The sequence below is a fragment of the Stigmatopora argus genome, chromosome 2 (genome assembly GCF_051989625.1).
Source record: "Stigmatopora argus isolate UIUO_Sarg chromosome 2, RoL_Sarg_1.0, whole genome shotgun sequence".
Classification (NCBI taxonomy): Eukaryota; Metazoa; Chordata; class Actinopteri; order Syngnathiformes; family Syngnathidae; genus Stigmatopora; species Stigmatopora argus.
In genome coordinates this window covers 13,715,131-13,734,681 of record NC_135388.1, presented here as the reverse complement: position 1 = coordinate 13,734,681, position 19,551 = coordinate 13,715,131, and the positions used below count along the sequence as shown (strand labels likewise).

The window sequence follows — 19,551 nt, the reverse complement described above, 5'->3', positions numbered from 1 at the left end:
ATCGTCACTAGGGTCACAAAGTTGTCCAATCCAATCCAATCCAATCCAATCCAATAACTCACAAAACTGGATAACAATATTGATATTGTGTGCGTGCACCTGTGATGTTCATCTTCCTACTGGGAAGGAGCTGGAAATGGTGGTGAGCTGGAAATGGTGTTCACCAGGATGTTTTTGGTGATGATGCTATCTGCAGGTACATAAGGTAAGATCAAAATTACAGGAAGGTGGAGATGATGACAAACCACAGTTGTAGCAGTTCCTCTTGCTAATTATTCATTAGTATTTAATTCATATTTACTTAAACTGAAGCTCTTCAACTCAGTCCTGTTTATAAAGGTAGTAGATTAAAAATGGTCTGAAATCCTATAGCACAGATCCCCTTTAATTGGACGTGAATATATAAAAATGAACACCAGATGGCAACATATTCACATAATCCTACGCAGACAGAAGATCAGTACAAAAACAGTCTTCAATGGCTCTCAATTACCATCGGTATAAATAACTAGTATAGTAGGAACTAACGAGGAGAGATTACTAAATTACTGTAGTACTTAGTATACTAGCTACTTCGCAATGTCCTTAGTGGCATGTGTGGATGCCAAGGAATGAGCAATATTTAAAGATACTTTGTAAAATTGGCTTGTTACTTTTGGTGAATGGTTTACGACACCAACTTTAAAAAAACTAAAACAAAGGGTAGATATTAAATCAGGCTGCAGTTTAAATCAGCTAATAGGATTTTTATTTTCTTTCTTGCTATCAGTCTAGCATAGCATTACGTATTTAACAAATTCATAACAGGTAATAATTTGATATCGTGACGAAATCAATAAACATTAGAATATGAAATTACGTAAATACTACATACACGTACCAGGGAGACCGAATATTAAAGACAAGTCCTGTCCTCGAGTCCTATGCAGTCTGTTTTCCATGTCTCCTAACACACCTGAATCAAATAATTAGGATCGGTATGAAGCTTCTGGACATCTTGCTGATGTGTTGATCATTTGATTCAGGTGTGGTAGAGGAGGGAGATATGGAAAACAGACTGGATAGGGAATCTATCTATCCAAATGTAGTTTGGTCGTCGAAGTTCTGCCCTCAACAACTAATCAGAGGACGATTGGGAAATCCAGACCAGCAATTTCACTAATTTTCAACAATTTGTGCAGATGGCACAAAACAGTAATCCCTCGAATATCGCGGATAATGTAGACCAGACATGTCCATGATAATTGAAAAACCGCAAAGTAGGATCACCCCTATTATTATACAGGGGCTAAAATGATATTCGACCAATCACACTTGCAACTAAAATAAATTATAAATAACTAAAATACTGTCTACATCCCCAAGTCGACTATCAACCACCCAAATGTAATATTTACAATTTTTACTGTACGAATCAACTATTACATTATACAGCCCCTGCCCCGTCACACCCCAAGATATTCCACCTCGCACAGCAGTGCTCTTTGATGTTTCAGTGTAAGAATTAATTATTGACTAACTAGACAAATAGTCCCAACGTAGGGGGTTGGGTAGGACTCCTAAGGGGCAACATGAAAATTAACAGTGAAACTGCACCGCAGTGTACTAATTGAAAGTCTTCTTTCTCAAAAGTGAAATAAATAGGAGTGATAGTTCTGTATTATCATTGTGCCAATGGTTTCCAACAGTAAGATGATGAAAAATTGAACATTTTTAATTGCGCGAATGCATATCAGACATAAAATAAACAGTGGAGAGTAAAAAGCTTATATTTACACACAAGATGCGGCAAGGCATTAAATGACAAGGCATTTTAAATATACATCGTTGATTATATTGTATCTCTTCTAAGATGTAGTCTGAACATAAATGCTACTGTAAAACATCCTCTAAAAAACTATTACTAAAACCTGAGTTTGACTTTAAAGCAAGATGGTTTCAAGTATCAACTCGTCACCACTATGGAGAGCAACAGAATGGAACGAGGCTTCAGGAAGCATTTGGTTCAAAACGCCTTCTGATGCCAAAAAAGAAAGAAAAAACTTGCAAAGAAACAATCAATTAATTCTCTGTTGCCATTGGAAATGAGGCCAGTTTAGGAAAAAAAATTACCGCTTACACCTTACCCATTTTTAAACGGGTGGAATCGTCCAGTTAGGAACGATGAACGAGAATATTCACAAGCTTGATACACTTTATTAGACAATATAATGACTAAAATAAAAACTTTTGGCATAATTGAACAAACGTACTGTCTTGAGAACACTGAGTAGAGCAATGGCAGTACATTTTTTTAAAAAGTGAATACTTGCAAGATTCCAGTTATCATGTGTCAACTGTAAAAACTTAATACAGTAATTAACTCATGGTTAAATCGTTGAGCTCATGGAACACAGACAGGTAACACATATTTTTCGCAAAGACAGCACAAGTCCTAATTCTTCAGGAGAATGATGGATTCAGTATTTTTCAATATTTGTCAGCTCTTCTAAACAACCTTCGATATTAGGACGTTTCCCCCAAGATCTCACAAACATGATTGGGACACTCCAGTGCCTTTTACTTTTCGAATTATTACATTCTAGGAAGCAATCAGTCAAAAATGTTATTGCATTGTAAGCGAACACCACAGAAGCGAGTGTTCAATGTCAGTGTAAAAATGTTGAAACAGCAAAGCTACAGTGTCGGTCTGAGGTTGTGTTCTTAAAAGTAATTAAATAAAGGCCAGATGTTCATGCTAAGGCAAAAAAAGACTAATACAAAAACATGCCTCTGTGCCGATATTGGATACTGGATAATGCACATATGCTAATAAACAAAAACATACTTCTTTGATGTAAAGTAAATGTTTGATAAAATAAAAAAATAGATGATATCAAAGCAAACAATACTGAGGTCATGAGAAAACTTCCCCATGTGAAACTATGACCATAAAGATGACCTAGAAATTGCATTTAACTTACATTTTTGATGTTTTGGGCAAATTTGGGGAAAAAAACAAAACACCAATGTATAAGCTGTTGATTGACTATAGCCTGCGGACTGCTAACCTCCCTCCCCAAAGGTACAAACGGTATGTACAGAATATAAAAGAGCACTAAAACGGACATTTGGGCGGCTTCCATCGGTGCTTCATCCCTGTGCAAAAACACGTATTTGTGTTTATGTTTGCCAGTGACAGGAGAACGCGTGAGTCCTTTTATTGTTTGGACTGTTTCAGCTTTTCAATGTGATGACAGAGTTTGAGTGCAGGGCCCAGCTTCAGTCCCATGTACTTCATGATGACATCACTGCGCAACAGCATCAGAGCCTTACCGTCGATCTCCTATAGAGAGACAAACTCGCGTTAACAGGGAGGAAAAAAAAAGAAAATGGTAATAACTCCAAAACCAAAAATAGCTAACACAAATATAAACAAAGAAGTACCCACATGCTTCCTAAACAGCTCCACATGTGGACCAAGAGTGTGAGGGTCAGCATCTTGGACGAACCGGATAACGTCATCAACTGACCAGGAAGATGCATCATTCCCTGAACTTTCCTTGTCTTGTGTGACGTGGTCTGGCCCGGTTGTTGAACTGGCTGCTGAAAAAAAATGAAAACAAAATGATCTTTTTTAGAACTGCAATTAGAATTACACAGAAATCTACAAAAAAAGAGGCCTCCCTCCTCGAGAAATGAATGATTATTTTTATTGGAAAGTCCATATCAATTCATCTAAATTAAATTCAAAACATCTATGAAAATGTAGTGTGTGATCGTACCTTCTACTCGTCTGTGTGCGGGCACTTGTCCAAGTTCACTTGGGTTTGAGCTGACTCTTCTTAAAGGTGGAGGCGTATGTGAATGTGACGCGTAATACGACCGTTCCCTCTTGGTCGCTCGATAGTCCGCTGCTATGTGAGGGGGACGCGTGTTGGGAGTAGAGTCCTTTTTGGAATCATTGTTAGATGAGTTGTTTTCCGTGTGAGACAGCGGTTCTGAACAGAGAAATTAACACTAAATTGGTGGCCAGCCAATCGCAGGGCACAAGGAGACAAACAACCATTCACGCTCACACTCATACATAAGGGCAATTTAGAGTGTCCAATCAGCCGACCATGCATGTCTTTGGAATGCGGGAGGAAACCGGAGTACCTGGAGAAAACCCACGCATGCCTGGGGAGAACATGCAAACTCCACACAGGTGGACCGACCTGGATTTGTACTCAGGTCTCCCACTGTGAGGCCGACGCGCTAACCACTCACCCACCGGGCCACCCAGATTCATATATGTATTCATAAATACATATCGCGTCAATGACTGCTAATGAGTTGCTTTTTGTTTTGTTTATTGTGTTTTTAATTGCTATGGGAATTTAAAATATTCGAGGGAGAAAGCAACACTAATTGAGGCAATGATGTATTTTTCAAAATAAATAAATTAACTGGAAACATTTAAACAATGTTTTTAGAGGCGCAAATGGGATCTGACATCACATTTTCAAGTACTGATTCATCATAGTTACGAACCTGACTTTGTCCGTTCGAAGAAGCGTGTGTTTTTGCTAAAGGGGCTGAAAGGCTGGGAACTAAACAAGCTGACGCTCTCTAGATGCTGGCACATGTTCTCCAAGAACCTCAGCACAGTAGAAGCACTGGAGACAGACGGGAGCTTGACGTAACGGATGCCATGTTCGGAGCGCACTGTAAGACACAACAAAAACACATACTGTATGAGTCCGTGGCCCGTGTATTCACACCTGCTCTCACACAGGCTGAATGCATCCACAGTTAAAGGAAAACAGCAGATGGTTTGGGGTTAAGCGCCCTCCTTTTATCAGCACAAGCCCACAACCCTCAATCTGCACAACACCCTCCCACCCAAGCCAAGCCTACACAAACACACAAATTAATGCCCCTGGCCCCTCCCTATTCACCCATAGCGTTCCCAAATCCACCCCCACAAGGGAGACTCAATCCCAGCATCCAAAAACAGGTTAGGTGCACATGTCACTTTTGATTACAGTCCCATTGCTCATATCAAATGCGGCTACGGGCATTATCATTTATATCCCGCCTGTATCCCAGCAATTTCTCCCTAAAATGCACACGCATGGTCATTAACATTAATCTTTGAATGACTTTGAGTTTCATCTGGCTGATTGCATATGTGTAGCTGAGAATTATTAACAATCTCTACTAAGGCCAAACTTACAGTATCGAAACATTGTTACAGGGATCTTATTAGACTACACATGCGTCGCTAATGGGTAAAAATACTGGAAGACATTTAACCAATAAATAAGTCCAATTTCATGAATTTTAGGGATCAGTGATCAGTTCATCACAATAAATAGAACCAATCTTTAGCCCATTAGCATTTGGTCATGGACATTCTTGGCCATTATTATGAGCACATAAACGCACATTTGGTTATTACTATATTTTACGGGGCAAACTTAATTTTTGCAATTAAAATGTCTGGCATTTTTTTGCTATGTTACATGATATCTTACAGTGCCAAACAGCATTAAAAGCGGCATAAAACCCCCAATTATAAACATGTAAAAGAAAAACATGAACGTTTAAAATATTGGAAAATGATTTCAGTGCCTCTTTAAGATCAACCAGACTTTTCAAATCAAATAACCAGCATCGTCACAGAGCAGCATCAGATTACCAAAATCAACTGTGTTAATCCCTTCAGGAAGCCACAACAGTCAGTCACCCTAATATGACCAATTTCAATCCATGACGCAAGCCTAACAAAACACGGGGGCACCAACTAAAGCCCAGAGGAAAACCCGCCAATAATTGCATTTTCTCCTCGAGAGGTTCCCCTGTGTACATATACGACTACAAACCTCGGATGACCTCTCCTCCCGTGTGGGACTGGCTCTGTAGGAATGACAGCAGCACGGCGGGCTGGTACGTACAGTCCACACAGGCCTGGACGGCCTGCTGTAACACTGCGTTGACAGGCGCTGGCCCAAAGTGGTCTGGGAGCTGCTGCACCAGTTTCCGGTCAAGGTGGGGACCATAGTCACCATGTTTGTTTACGTATACGCACACTATATGGACAGAACCAAGAAGAAAAACAATCAAATCTGTTTTTCAACTAACTTTCTAGCACTGCTGAATACATTGCCATTTACTGTATACTAACTGCTATTCTTACCTGTGCAGACTACATTTGAGTTGTTGTTATGGTGGTTGTCTACTGAGACATGGCTGGTGCTCAATCTGGTTTCTGGTGGAGGAGCTGGAATTGATGATGACGATGAGGACGATGATGATCCCAGTGACTGCACTAACCGGGCCTTCCTCTAAGGAATGATAGCAATGTGTTGAAACTTGAAAATAATCATTAACCCTTTATAGCCCAGTCATCTAACACAACGCATTCCATTAGCAGCAATCCATTGTGACTTAGGGGCTAGCAGTAATCATTTGCCAGAAACCCGATGTCCAGGCAGGTAGATGCCAGGTCTTTATTGGGTTGTATATATTAATTACCCCCCAAAATTTAATTGCCCAATATATGGTTAAAGTTACGGACTACTCAAAGTTTGCTTTGATGTACACTTGTCAGGGATGGGTTGGTCATCATGATAAATTTGGGTTAATTAGAATACATTCAACATCACCTTTCCTTACTAGTCAAAACAAAACATGTCAGGATCATCTCACCTTGCTCCCAGGCTTGGGCCCACGTTTTCTGTGTGGTCTGGGGGCCAGTTGAGTGGTCCTGACGGGGCTCTGTGCTGCTCCGTTGACTGCCGCGGCTGCAGCAGCCTCTGCCGCAGCCTTCAATAAAGCAATAGTCTGTGACTTAGGGCGGCGGCCTCGGACACCCTTGCGGACGGGTAGAGGCGGTAATGGGTTGGGCAGTCGGTAAGAAGTCTGCATGGTGGACGACGAGGAGTTGGAAGTGGAGCGGCGAGTTGTGAGGGAGGTTGAGGAAGAAGAAACGGGGGCGAGGAGAGCACCTGGAAGGGTAACTGAAAAAAGAAGAGAAACAAATTCAAAGAAATAATACAGTGTTATATGACATGGAGTAACAACTTGAACACAGATATTGGTTGTAACTAAAAACTAATTTACTTTCACTGTGGGATTTTTAAATATCCGAGACAGGCCCAAGCTCATGATCTTTGACTAGTTCATTTGTATTCAGCTTTTATCAACCCAGTGGCCAATCAGAAAACCTCATGAAGAAAGCAAAGACTGTTATATTTCATTCCTTTCATTTAATAAACAATAGACTGTTTTGTTTTGACAATGTTTTAGGGTGGATTTTTTATTGAGACATTTTGTGATTGAAGAATTCAAATAAAAGTGCACTTGCATAAATACAATTAAGTTAAAAGTAGCGCTAGCAATTCTATGCCAAGATGACATCTTTTCTGCACTGTTTCCATGCATTTCCAAAACAGTTTTCTCATATGTTAGGCCCCAGACTGGGCATGTGTGTGGCTCTGTATATCATGCCATTACAGGGCCAGCACCAGACGGGTGAAGCAATGGCATGTGTCATCAATCATCATCACCTGCCTGCTTAAGTCAGTCGGAATGCCACCACGTCACTGGGCTGTCTCTCACACTTTACTGAGAGTACCTTCTCGCGTTCTTGTCTAGTGATATTGCTCATCTAAACACCGGCCTCTTGCTTGCCCCCAGCCTTCTGTCTACTAACTTCGCCCAGGATCGCCACGCTTTAGATACCTCGGCCTTCGAAACCGGACACCTGACTATTGTCATTCTGGCCAATAAACTACCATATTTTCTCACTCCGCGTATAAGATGTACCCTTAAAATTGGTGATTGGTCAACTATCAGGGTAATCATTTGTGACAGCCCCAATTTACAGACATTTAAGACAATGTCTCCAATTCAAAAAAAAATGCATGCACTTTTTCTTCTTGATGTAATTATTGACCTTTTAATTCATCTATTAACAGGTGAATTTGGACATTAAAAATATTCGTTACAAATGGAGTGGCAAGGAATGGAAGTGGAAAATGTGAGCGATAGCTACATATCAGTGCAATGCAAACATATTGTTAGGTGTATGCCAGGGTCTGTCGCTGCATTGGAGGCTCTCGGGGGGCCAAAGCTTTCATTCAAACCTCCTGGAGAGGTGTTATGGAGGGACTAAAAGCTGCTTAATTGAGAAAGGAGTGGAAGTGGGTGTGGAATCATGCAGTGTTTTGTTCCGCTTGGGAAGGGACAACTCAATTGCTCCCTGGGAGTAGTCACATGTGGGAACAGAAGAAAAAGCAAGGCGGCATGCTTACTCACAGCACACTTGAGGAGAGTGGCTCCTGCAAACCCATTCACAATAGGTAACCAATAGCTTTCTCTAAACTCATACATTATGATATTTGGTCGGGCATATTTAACTCATTACAGATGCAGTATGTGATTATTTATTTTGTGACTACTCCAATAAAATGAAAGAAACTGCACCAGTGTCCATGTCTCATTGACAATACTATGACACAAGTTTAAAAGGCAGAGATTGAAATACAGGGTGTTTTCACTGTTTCGACAACACTGATAAAACATGATAAAAAGGGTACAAAATGAAAAATCCAAAAAGCAAAGTGTGCTACTATTGCCTAACCCCTAACAAAGGCAAAATAAATGTGCAATTACGTAATGAGCCCTCATAGAAGAAAATGAGGGAAAACAAATCGGGCTCTGAGGAACAATAGATACTGCCTCATCCTACATAGATATCAACTTTAAAGACAATCAGTTCGCAAATAAGAGGAAGTACTTCAAAGTTCATTTCCACAAGAAACAGAATAACAACTCCAACTACTTGAAGGGCGACATTGACAGGCCTTAGGCCTGTAATAATATTCTAAAGTTAGGATAGCCCAAAAATACAAATTAAACGCATTATACTGACTAAAGTATTGCGGATAGTGGCAACATGTAGGATGTTTTTGCAATCCTTCCTAAGAAGAAATAGTCAAGAGTCGACATCACACACATACATATTAAGACATATTGCCCTGATCATCACTATATAATTCCAACTCTACAAGGCGACCCGAGTAACCCAACCAGAGGAAACACGTGAGCGTGTGTGTGCCGTATGTGCGTACCACATACATCAGAATGAGGTCGCTGAGTGTGTGTCTGCTGTCTGGAAAGTGGGGGAGGGGCCCAGAAGAGTTCCTCCTCATCTAATTACACTATCCCCCCTGCTTTACAAACAGGGCTTCCCCTCATCATCAGCTCATTCAACCACAAACAAACAGACAAATACACCTTGAAGAGAAGCTAATAAACTACCTCAAACTGTCCTGACTGACAGGCGCAAAAAAAAACACTTACCAGAGCCCTAACAATATGAGAATGAGGAGGCTTAATCTGACGTTAACTGCTTCCTGATGCCCAACACACAAACACACATGATCAAAAACAAATGGTTCTCTGAATGCAGAGTCAGTAAAAATAACTCAGAGAAGCCAAAAGCACTCCTACCACAACTCTGGCTGCTTACAAGTTTCATTTGTTTGCATCGGGATAAAAAGTTTTCCAACAACCACAACCACGTACATGCTCAAATTTACAAAAGAAAAGAAAACTGAACACTGAATTTGAATAAATGAATCATTTAATGAACTAAAGCAAGCACTCCGTGATTTATGCATGACTGCAGTAAGTCTTATAAACACATGCAGAATAAATGTGAAACTACCACAAAGAAGCGGGCAGTGAACACAAATAGTTTCTCACAAAAAAAGCCTCTTAAAGTTTCTGCTATTGTGTATGCAAACAACATGCTCACCAGGAAATAGTCTCCAAAGAGCAGAAACTCTGCACTGCAGCTGTGGTTTCCCAAATAGTGATAGTAGCAGCCGCGGTAGTAGTGGTAATGACTGACAGTCGCTTCCTGCTCCTTTCTTAGCAACAATTTTCAGTTCACAGATTTTCTCTTTTGTCCGGTTGCAGCTCAAACTTTCTTGACTGAGCTCTCATCCTTTACACTTGATTGTTTCCATGTAATTTTACTGCCTTCAGACAAGTCTACGTACTACTCTTGTCTTTTCGGAGTCTACAACAAAGCCCACTCTACTGCCGCTGGTTGAAGCTGTTGCGAAGCTTCCCTCCCTATGAATGAGAAGTGGGGGGGGCGGGTTTGCATAGGGGCAAGGGAGGGGTCCGGAGCAAGAGAAGTGGGTGGGTTGTGGTGAATGACATTAGGGGGGTTGAATCCTTTATTCATGTTATCTGTAGGCTATAGTATCGACAGTCTGCATCAGTCACCTGCCCTTCCTCAAGTCTCTGGGGGAGAGATTGGGGGGGCCAGTGTCAGGGGAAAAGGGGTTACCGCTGGGTCTAGAGGGTTGGGGTTTCAGGCTAGACGGTGGGTAAAAGGTTAAACTGGGTGAGACGGGCATCCTGATTGAAACGGGTGAACATTCGAAGAAGGGGCTGGTACACACAGAAGCATGCTTTCACTCGACACTCACACACACACAGACAGGGGGTCCCCCTCGCCGTAACCCGAGCCTTTTCAGACATTTTCAGATGAGAGATGACCTGGCCAAATGTCAGGAAGCAGTGGCATGGTCCGATATCAGCCAGTCCAAGGAACAATGAGGAGCTTAGTGGTGGCCGGCATCCGGGCTCAAGTTCCTGATATCTTTATCAAGACATGTAGGAGCAATGTTTGATTGTCCGGACATTTTTTGTCCCATAAAAGCTAAAATTCTGTAGGATTACATAAAACTGCTGATCGGTTAATTTTGATTTTGAATTCAATTTGACCAAAGTTGATGTCAGTATTTGTTTTATTTTTAGTATTATATATTTATTATTATTATTATTATTATTATTATTATTATTATTATTATTATTATTATCATAATTATTATTATTATTATTATTATTATTAATTAACATCATTATTTTTAATATTTTGTTTTGTCAATAGTGGATTTGTCATTATTAAATCCTGTATTTGAATAGTACATAAAATTACAATATTGCTATTTTGCGTACCGCGCATCCTCATTAGCGTTCAATGTTGCAAAATAATGAAAGCATCTTTTATATTGCTAGCTTTTTAACAAATCTCAATATTACATCCAAGATTGTTTTCAGAGTGTGTTAGTTTTAAAGATTAATAACTGGCTGGGTAAAGAAAAACTAAGAACTACCATAAGCAAACAAAATCTGAAAGTGTTTTCTTTATGAATAATTTAGACTGAAAGCCTGTATTGTGACCCAATTTAAAAATCAAAGTGGAGACCACAGTTAAAGGTTGAAAAGGAAAGCATTTGTTATTTAAAAATAAATGGTTAAATTTATACCAAACTTGCTGCTTTTAGCAGCTTCTGAAAGGCATGCGGCATTCAACATTGTGCAATAAAAAAAAGTAAAGCTATTTTAAATGTAATCCGACTGACAGTCTCTCGTATGCGTGTCATTCTGATTATCACCTCATAGGTGTTCATGCCAGCCCCCAACGTAGCTATAACTTATATTTTCATACAAACGTATTGCCTGTCTAACTCTACACATCATCCCCTTTTTATTTTGTGCACACACACATACAGCTGCCTGGTGATCCATCCCCAACAGCACACGAAAAAGTCACATCGCGTAGGTTATGTGCAGCTTCAAGGATTAACGTAATCTAGTCTAGTATGGAACTACTTCTAGCACACACATTACCATATTTTGTTGAAATATTCTACCTAGTGTCCAAATATAAGATACTAAATAAATATAAAATGAATATCTTGGGCTTTGTCATTACATTTTAATAACATTAAATCTACTACCAATTTCTGCAGATCCATAGATTGACAGTTTTAAACTATAGATTGACCAATTTTCTGTGAGGCTGATTATCGGCAATTTGTCAAATATTGGTATTGTCTTTTTTTTAATCCCACCGGCCGATTTGAAGAAATCAATTTAAAACTGGGTTATTTTGGCTCAGATGCAGCCGAGCCTCCCTTCTCTCCCTCCTGCTTGCTCAATTCACAGCCAGACCTAACATAAATGACCTTTCACAGCTGCTTTTCAAGGAAATCTTTTATCTTGAACATATCAAGACTTTCCACAACTATGGTTTAATTTGGCACCATTTTGGATCATGTAGGCCAGACTTGTACTTTATTAAATGTTGAAATTGTGGCCTACATGGCTTATGCGGATGACAGGTCTCATTTAAAGTGATGTGTATAGAATAATATGTTCTCATTATTAAACATGATTTAAAAAATATTTTTATGTTAAATCCTGTTATAATTTTATGTCAAATACTGTTATAATTGTATGTCAAATACATAATGTTATAATTTTGTGTCAAATACTGTTATAATTTTTGCTTTTATCACTTCCATGGATATGGGATAGGAGTGGGTCTGTGTGTCCAATTCATTGTGTATCAGGTTTTCATTTGTTAATGCACTATGACATTGGGTAACTTTTCTTTGTTGAGCTGGTGTTTAGCATTCCTTTGGTGCCAAGGTAACTTCTTCTGGATGAGTTGCGTCTGTATCGGCAGATTACTGCACAAGGCTATTCTAATCTCAAAAGTACTCTAAACACTGCGCTGTCTGAGTTATACCAGCGTTGCAATGTTGTTATGGAGTTATGACTTGGGGGAGGATTGCTCATTGTTTTTCTTACACAAGCTTGACTTGAAACAGCTATCATATTTGAACAAATTCCTGTGAGGAGTGTGATCGCAAACAGCCTTTGAAAAAAATAAAAATAAAGAAAATAAGCAGATAAGGATTTCAAATTTACAAAAAGGTTCAATACTGGACTAATGGATTAGACCCAGATTGCAGAACCATGATAAAGGGTCGCATAAGTGCACTTTGTGTATAACTCAGCCTTGAAGGGAAAGTGAGAAGTGCGTATATATATTTCATGACCAAGTACAGACCGCTGGTCTCTCGTGTTTTAGGGGGGCTTTTAGGTCCAGCCAGGTTTCAAGTGACACCAACATGACTGTTCTGCCCAGTCTCCTATGTGACATTAGAAGGCCAACCATCCTAATGGCTCCAGTATACTCATTCTATCTTGGCCCTTTGACACCAAGAATAAAAGGAGGTTTGTTATCTGACTCCTAACATTGTTAAACAAAAGACAGGCTTTGTGTTGGAAATTTTGCTTGGACTGCCCCCTTGTGTTGAAATGGGGTTACCATCAGGGGATAATATTTTTAAGGGCATTTTTACACTTGCAGTTTGGTCCTCTGGTTTGGACCACAATTAAAAACAATAAAATAACAATACTTTGTAGAAACGTGTTTTTTGCACTCAATTTTAACTGTATGGCTTATAGTCACAAGTCTGCACACCCAAATATAAATGCATGGAGAATAAAAATGAAAAATCCACTTACAGAAGTTTCCAGGTGGTTGTAAACTGTGTTTCGTCAGCAGACACCAGCCAACTGGGAAGATGTCTCTGGAGTCGAATGGGCACCAGTAGTCAAAGGCACCTCGCCAACCGTCAAACATGACAAAGATCTCCTGACCTTTGACCTCACCCACTGTAGCCGGACAAATTAAGTAAGGGTTCTTCCTGTCCACGGCTTCCATCTTCATCCCGGGTTGGAAATAATTTTTAATGGGGCTAGCTGGGTCCTGGACACATGTAAGTTATGGAGTTGAAAAATATCCCTAACAATTGTAAAAGCCAAGCACAGAATGAAGACATACATTTGGTTTAATAATGTGTAATATCCACACTTTTATAACAACAAACCTTCTTAAAAGCACAGGCTGGTGCCATTTCTGCTCCACTCAGCGTTCGGAGAAGAAACATAGGCCACGAGGAGGCATTCATTCTAAACCCTGAAATAAAAAAAAACAATTTAATTACTTTAAAGTCTTTTCATAGGGCTAATGTAGATCCAAGTGTTCATTTCAAGTGAAATATAGCTTGATGGAAAATGACTGCCATCAGGCAGACCAATGTTCATTACTTTTGAAGAATGAGAAGCAGGACACTGTGGATCTATCTAAACAAAGAGGGAGATTCATGGCCATAAATGTCATTTGTAGATTCAACAGATTGCATTTTTATTTTAAGTCAACCTAAAGATGTTTGAGATTGCAGGGCTCTCAAATTTTACCTCTCATGATCAAATTTTCCATCATGTAGGTCACAGTATTAGCAATTGGTGTACATCTATGGCCTACATGACAATTGACGTCCAATTCAATTAAAGTGGGAGGACTGGCTGTGAATGCTCGTTTCAGTGCTACAGACAACTAGAATTAAAGTGTAGTGTATATAGTATATTAGAGTAGCAGACTGGAGACCAGAATAGTAATAACATCAACAATGGATTTGCTCCATAAACACATCCAATGAAGTAAGCCTCTTAAAGGATGGCGTTAATTGGAATCATTACTTTTATACAAATGTGTGCAGGGATGCGAATGTGAAAAACAAAGCAAGGCGAATGGTGGATTAAGGTTGAACAACGTTATGTACATTCAAATCATTTTCAAGTTACCATTTTAATTTTTCCTCCATTTCATCATTCTGGTACAATCAAGTTGATAAATATGTGCAAATCTATCATGTAACCCCCACCATACAGACTATACATATCGAAATGTCCGCATGAACGAGCAAGCACGTCTTAAAGTGGTCTTACCCAGCGGGGGCTGGAGCATGTCCCCATTTCTCTCGCAGGTGCCAATCGGTTGGATGTCAGATGAGTCAACCAGTCTCCAGAAGTCATTGGTGTTGTCGCTCCCATCGAGACGCAGTCGTAGCCGAGTACCCATCATGCCCATCACGGTGGCGATGCACACGGAGTTGGAGTTGCGTGGGTCGCGAGCCTCCAGCTTCATACCAGCCTTGAAGTCATTGGAGGGGGGGATTCTGGACTGCAGGCCAATACAAAAAATTACAATTACAATATGAACCTTCACTTTCTTTGAGTATACTTGTCAATTAAATTTCAGATGTATCTTTGGTTGAACATTCAACTAAACATCGAATTAACAGTTTTTACCTCTTAATTGACCTTTTTTTTTTCTCCATATAGTGATGTCACTACCGTTAATTGACAGTAAAATAGTGGTAAAAGTAATACAATGACCATGTTTGAATAAGTTAGATTTTTTTAAAATCTTTTTTTCTGTTACATTAATGTACACATTAATATTTTTCTGTATATGTGCATTGGATATCAACAAATATTTACTAAAAGACAATAAAAAAGAGCATTCAATAACATCATCACAATAGTTGTCTATAAATTTGATAATCCATTATTTGTTAATTAATTGTCTCAAGTGTGGGTGTGTCTGCATATCTGTGTATACATAGTGATGCATGGGAATTTACTGAGTTATATGTTTAGTATGGTAATGATCAGCTACCTGTTTGAAGCAAGTTGGCGAGGCTGCAGTGGACGAGGTTTCTCTCAAGTAGCCTTCCCAACTGAATGGTTCTACCAAAAGAAAAACAATTTGGTTTGTTTAAAAGAAAGCCACCGTTCTATTTAAACATTACATTTTTGTGGATATTAATTCACAGGGTGTGTCAAGTTGTTCAAAGAACAATCAATTAAAACAATTCTAAATCAGTCATACATAATTTATTTAATCTGAGTGAGGAAGACATTTCTTAACTGCCTGTTAAGTACAAAAAGTTTGGCAAACCTTAAATGGACATTTTGAGTTGGAAATTGACTAGTACTATTTCTCAATTTCTAACAGTGGAATCGGTCAAATAATGTGTGTTAACTCACCATTAGATTTGTCAAGTGCAGACCCTGCACCAATGCTTGGCCTCTCTTTTTTCTCCTCTTTCTGATCTGGAATCAAACTGTGTTCCTCAGAAACATATACATAAAACTACCTGTTTTCGTGTAACCACCCCAAAAGAGATTATTTAACAGTTAAAAGAACAACAAAGAAGTACATTTTTCCTAAAACTGGCCAACCTTTATGCGGCGTTCGGCCCATGATGACCCAGATGTTATCCTGCAGCAGCAGAGGAAGTCAGACAGGCCCTTACCTTAAAATACAAAGCACATACCAGAGGTATTACTAATGGGCACATAACGCTTTGATAAACAATGAATTAACAATAACATTATAACAATGTGTTTGGAGTAGTTATTGTAAATCATTCCTTCATTTCACATTATATTTTCAATTATTTAAGACATTGCATTATGAAAAAAAAACATTTTCAACACAACCTTCAAAATTTTAACCAATTTTACTTTTGAATGGTTCCCAATCCATGTTCATACAACCCTTCAACTAATGGCAGCAGTATTAAACTACATTAGAAAGAGAAGTTATTTAAAAAAAATGAAAACATTTTTTTTTAAATTCATTAAAACATCACAGACTTTTCCTGTAAAAGTCTTATAGAAAAATCCTGATAGGGTTTGAACTTTGACGTGCAAAAATTGGATTAGGAAAAAAAAGAGCCAATCCAAGTTAAAAAGGAAATAGAAAATGCCAAAAATATTCCCAAATAATCCTGAATTTCAACAGCAGAACTTCAACCTCTGCAAAGTAGTTTAGCCGTTCCTCCCTGTGCAGCCGTTCTTTTTGTCTTTGTAGAAAAAGCCATGGAGCCATAAAGATTCCAAGGTGCCATAAAAAGCCATTAAGTCGTATGGATGTGGGACGTCTGCAGGTCCACATGAAAAGGATTCCTGTTCCACCGCTCGCTCAGCGACCGACTGCTTGGGTGTTTGCATGCCTCTGTCTGTTCCACTCACGAGGATCACCCTTAAGAGTTGAGCAGATCAGGAAGCGCTCCATTTTTACAACCACCATTTCCAATTAAGCAGCCTCTACTCTGAGATTTGCGTTATCATGCTTCACACGGCGTAGACGAGGAGGAAAAATTGCTGGTTTCATGAGCTGCGATAGCTTTTGATTGACAGGTGTTACCAAAAGCAGCACCAATATGACAAGCAGCGTGTTGAAAGAGTGACTCATTCAAAGTGTTCACATAACTTGTGAGGACTAAAAGTTTTCATTACACGTCTAAAAACGGACACAACTAATGAACTAGCGAATTGATGTTTGCGATGAAACCTTTTCCAAGTTGACATTTGCCATTTTATAATGAGACCTATCGAGACCTGTTTTTTTTTCCTCAAATGACGTAAAATTATTGTCCGCATGCTTTGGATTGTTTAAGGCTATCAGAGGACACTGCTTGAAATTGTTTATTCCTTCCATGTATATAGATTTACAATACAAATCAAAGGTTTGAATACAAGTTTTCATTTGTGTTTTTGCATTGTATATTCTCAATGAATGCATGAAAACTATGAATGAACACAAAGAATTATGGAATTAGCGAGGAGGAAAAAAAGGTGAAATAACTGAAAACATCTGTTGTCAGTTTATAAAAGGAAAGTTAATCCTGATTCGCACGGATTAGCCCATAATAGGGCACTCTCTTAAATACTATGAAAACTTAAAAAACAATAAGTAAATTAACTTTGCAGTATTATTTGGGGACATAGTTTTTTGGATTTAATTAATTTAAATTTAGTTTTTATTATTATTCTGTGCATGTATAATTGAATGTATTCACTAGTGGCAAAAATATAACGTATGTTAAAATAATCTTTAATAATAAAAAAAAAAAAAAAAAAAAAAAAAATTACAACTGAGACCTGCCCACACTTGCATATCAAATGTTAATGTTACTACTTGTTTATGGGGGCAGGATTAAAAATTGTCACACATTATTTTTTTCAATTGAAAATTTAAAGCACTGAAATTTAGTTTTCATTCAAACAGTTATAGATTATAATCAATACCAAATTCATATTAGTTAAAGTACCCAACTAAATCCTGAACATTTCTTTTGCCTTATTGGACCAACAAAAGACCATATAGTTATATATTCGTATGTAGTTACATTCATAAAATATGTATGGAAATGTATTGTATGTATTAAAGTGATAAATAGAGAGATAGATAGATCGATATGGCGTTTTCCCTCTTTCTTTTAAGTAGGTGGGCAGGACTCCGTTCATTATTCGCAAGGCTAACAGCGTGCTAATGTTGCATCTTTAAACATCCCAGTGGATTGCATGAGCATCGCAGTTGTTTTGTAAACAGCACGCGGGAGTGCAGTGAACACAAGAGCAAAAGACTTCAACGTAATCCACAGTGCTGTAACAATAACAAGAAGTAGCCATCACGTAAGCAACATGCAGTATACAGTGAAACAGTCAAAGCAACAACACACACTGGCAACACAACCACATTTCTTCCAGGCGAGCAAACGTGGCCTTTGTGGCACCAATGAGCTTGGGAAAGGCGTGAAATAAGAACTCGGGAGTCGGCAAAGGACGAGAAAAGGGAGAAAAAGAACATACCGAGGGGCTGGAGGTACCAATTTGGATGGTAAGGCTGACTTTCTGTCAGATGCTGGCGGCCGCCATGTTCGCTGCAGCTCCGCGCATGTCTGTCCGTAGCCACACTACACACACACACAAGAGAGAGAGAGAGAGAGAGAGAAACGGGGAGATCCTATTAAATTTTTAAATGTTGTTTCATGTTGGCTACCAATAATATCATACATAACGAAACAAAAATTTGAATGTATGAGGGAAGTTTACGGTTATTTTACCCATGCGATGAAGTTCACCTGAATTTCGGTGAATAGATGACATCATTTGTTTTTCCCCAGCCACATTCTCAACATTTTTTCACTTTCAATCTTTATTAAATCAACTTTATCCTGTCGTATCAGAAAAATCTAGGGTAAAATCAAGTTTTATGTTTTAATTTGGATTGCAATGTAAAACAATGGAGATAATTATACGGCACTCCTCTAAAAACACCAAAAATATAACAACTAATATCAAAATATTGATTAATAAACGTGAATTAATCTCAAACTTTAAGTGTGTAGTGAAATGCCAAAACTCAACTTTGAATATAACTTTAAGCAGAAATATTAGTACCAAGATATTAACAAAAATAGTTACATGAATAAATAACAATCTAGATTAATTGTTTAACTTCACTGATATAATATTAGAATTATGAGAAACCAATCGAAATCATGATTAAAATTGAAGTAAACAACCTGCCCTAACACATAGAACACCAAAATATCACAAATATGTTTGCTATGTACCTGGATTAAAACTATTTTGTTTGTTTGTTTGTTTTGGTATAGAAATTGTATGCATTGGATTTTTTGGCTAATTTGTGCCATTGAATGTTGAGTTTTATTTTTTATTTACCCCAAACAATATCATAAATCTCCATCTCCATGTGAATAGGAGCCATTTTCACACAAGAAGGTCAGAATCCAATGAGGATTGAACCCTCGATCTCAGAACTGTGAGGAGGACATTATAATCACTCATCCACTTTTAATTTAATAGTAAAACGATAAAGTAATTCATTAATGCCCCGAGTTTATTAAGGTAACAAAAACATACATTTTATTCAGAAGTTGACAACATATGTTTTAATTAAAAGTGAAAAATGAACCCCACTGTATACGTGACACCTATCTCCACAATGGGGATAGTTGTTACAAAGTGTCAGATTTAATTGATAAG

At 38.5% G+C, this 19,551-nt stretch overlaps 1 protein-coding gene and 1 long non-coding RNA gene across 3 annotated transcripts in view; both read right to left on the bottom strand.

The window, feature by feature from the left end:
- The window catches only part of LOC144091035 (uncharacterized), a 35,625-nt gene extending 34,611 nt beyond the window's left edge, over window positions 1–1,014 (bottom strand). Inside the window, exons 1-2 of the long non-coding RNA XR_013305590.1 lie at window positions 881–1,014; window positions 100–190 (exon numbers count right to left, since the gene is read on the bottom strand). This is a non-coding gene — a long non-coding RNA (uncharacterized LOC144091035). The remainder of the gene's footprint in view (window positions 1–99; window positions 191–880) is intronic.
- A 1,162-nt stretch (window positions 1,015–2,176) lies between these two features.
- On the bottom strand, window positions 2,177–18,461 carry scml2 (Scm polycomb group protein like 2). Of its 2 annotated transcripts, none has more exons than XM_077623974.1 (14): window positions 18,352–18,461; window positions 15,934–16,007; window positions 15,739–15,804; window positions 15,368–15,438; window positions 14,635–14,869; window positions 13,734–13,822; window positions 13,369–13,612; window positions 6,673–6,983; window positions 6,161–6,308; window positions 5,847–6,053; window positions 4,513–4,686; window positions 3,765–3,980; window positions 3,431–3,585; window positions 2,177–3,325 (listed from the first exon to the last, which is right to left on the bottom strand). In XM_077623974.1, exons 2-14 carry the CDS (start codon window positions 15,953–15,955, stop codon window positions 3,200–3,202), a joined length of 2,064 nt encoding a protein of 687 aa, XP_077480100.1. In that variant the 5' UTR covers window positions 15,956–16,007; window positions 18,352–18,461; the 3' UTR covers window positions 2,177–3,199. The 2 variants fall into 2 exon arrangements, with proteins under 2 accessions (XP_077480100.1, XP_077480106.1); XM_077623980.1 differs by having other exon boundaries at window positions 3,431–3,582.
- Window positions 18,462–19,551: the final 1,090 nt, after the last annotated feature.

Coding starts and splice junctions, on each gene's coding strand:
- scml2 (XM_077623974.1), bottom strand. CDS start 15,955: ATGGGCCGAACGCCGCATAAAG. Junction 13,823..14,634: donor CATGCTCCAGCCCCCGCTGG/GTAAGACCACTT, acceptor TTTTTATTTCAG/GGTTTAGAATGAATGCCTCC. Junction 13,613..13,733: donor CAGCCTGTGCTTTTAAGAAG/GTTTGTTGTTAT, acceptor ACATGTGTCCAG/GACCCAGCTAGCCCCATTAA.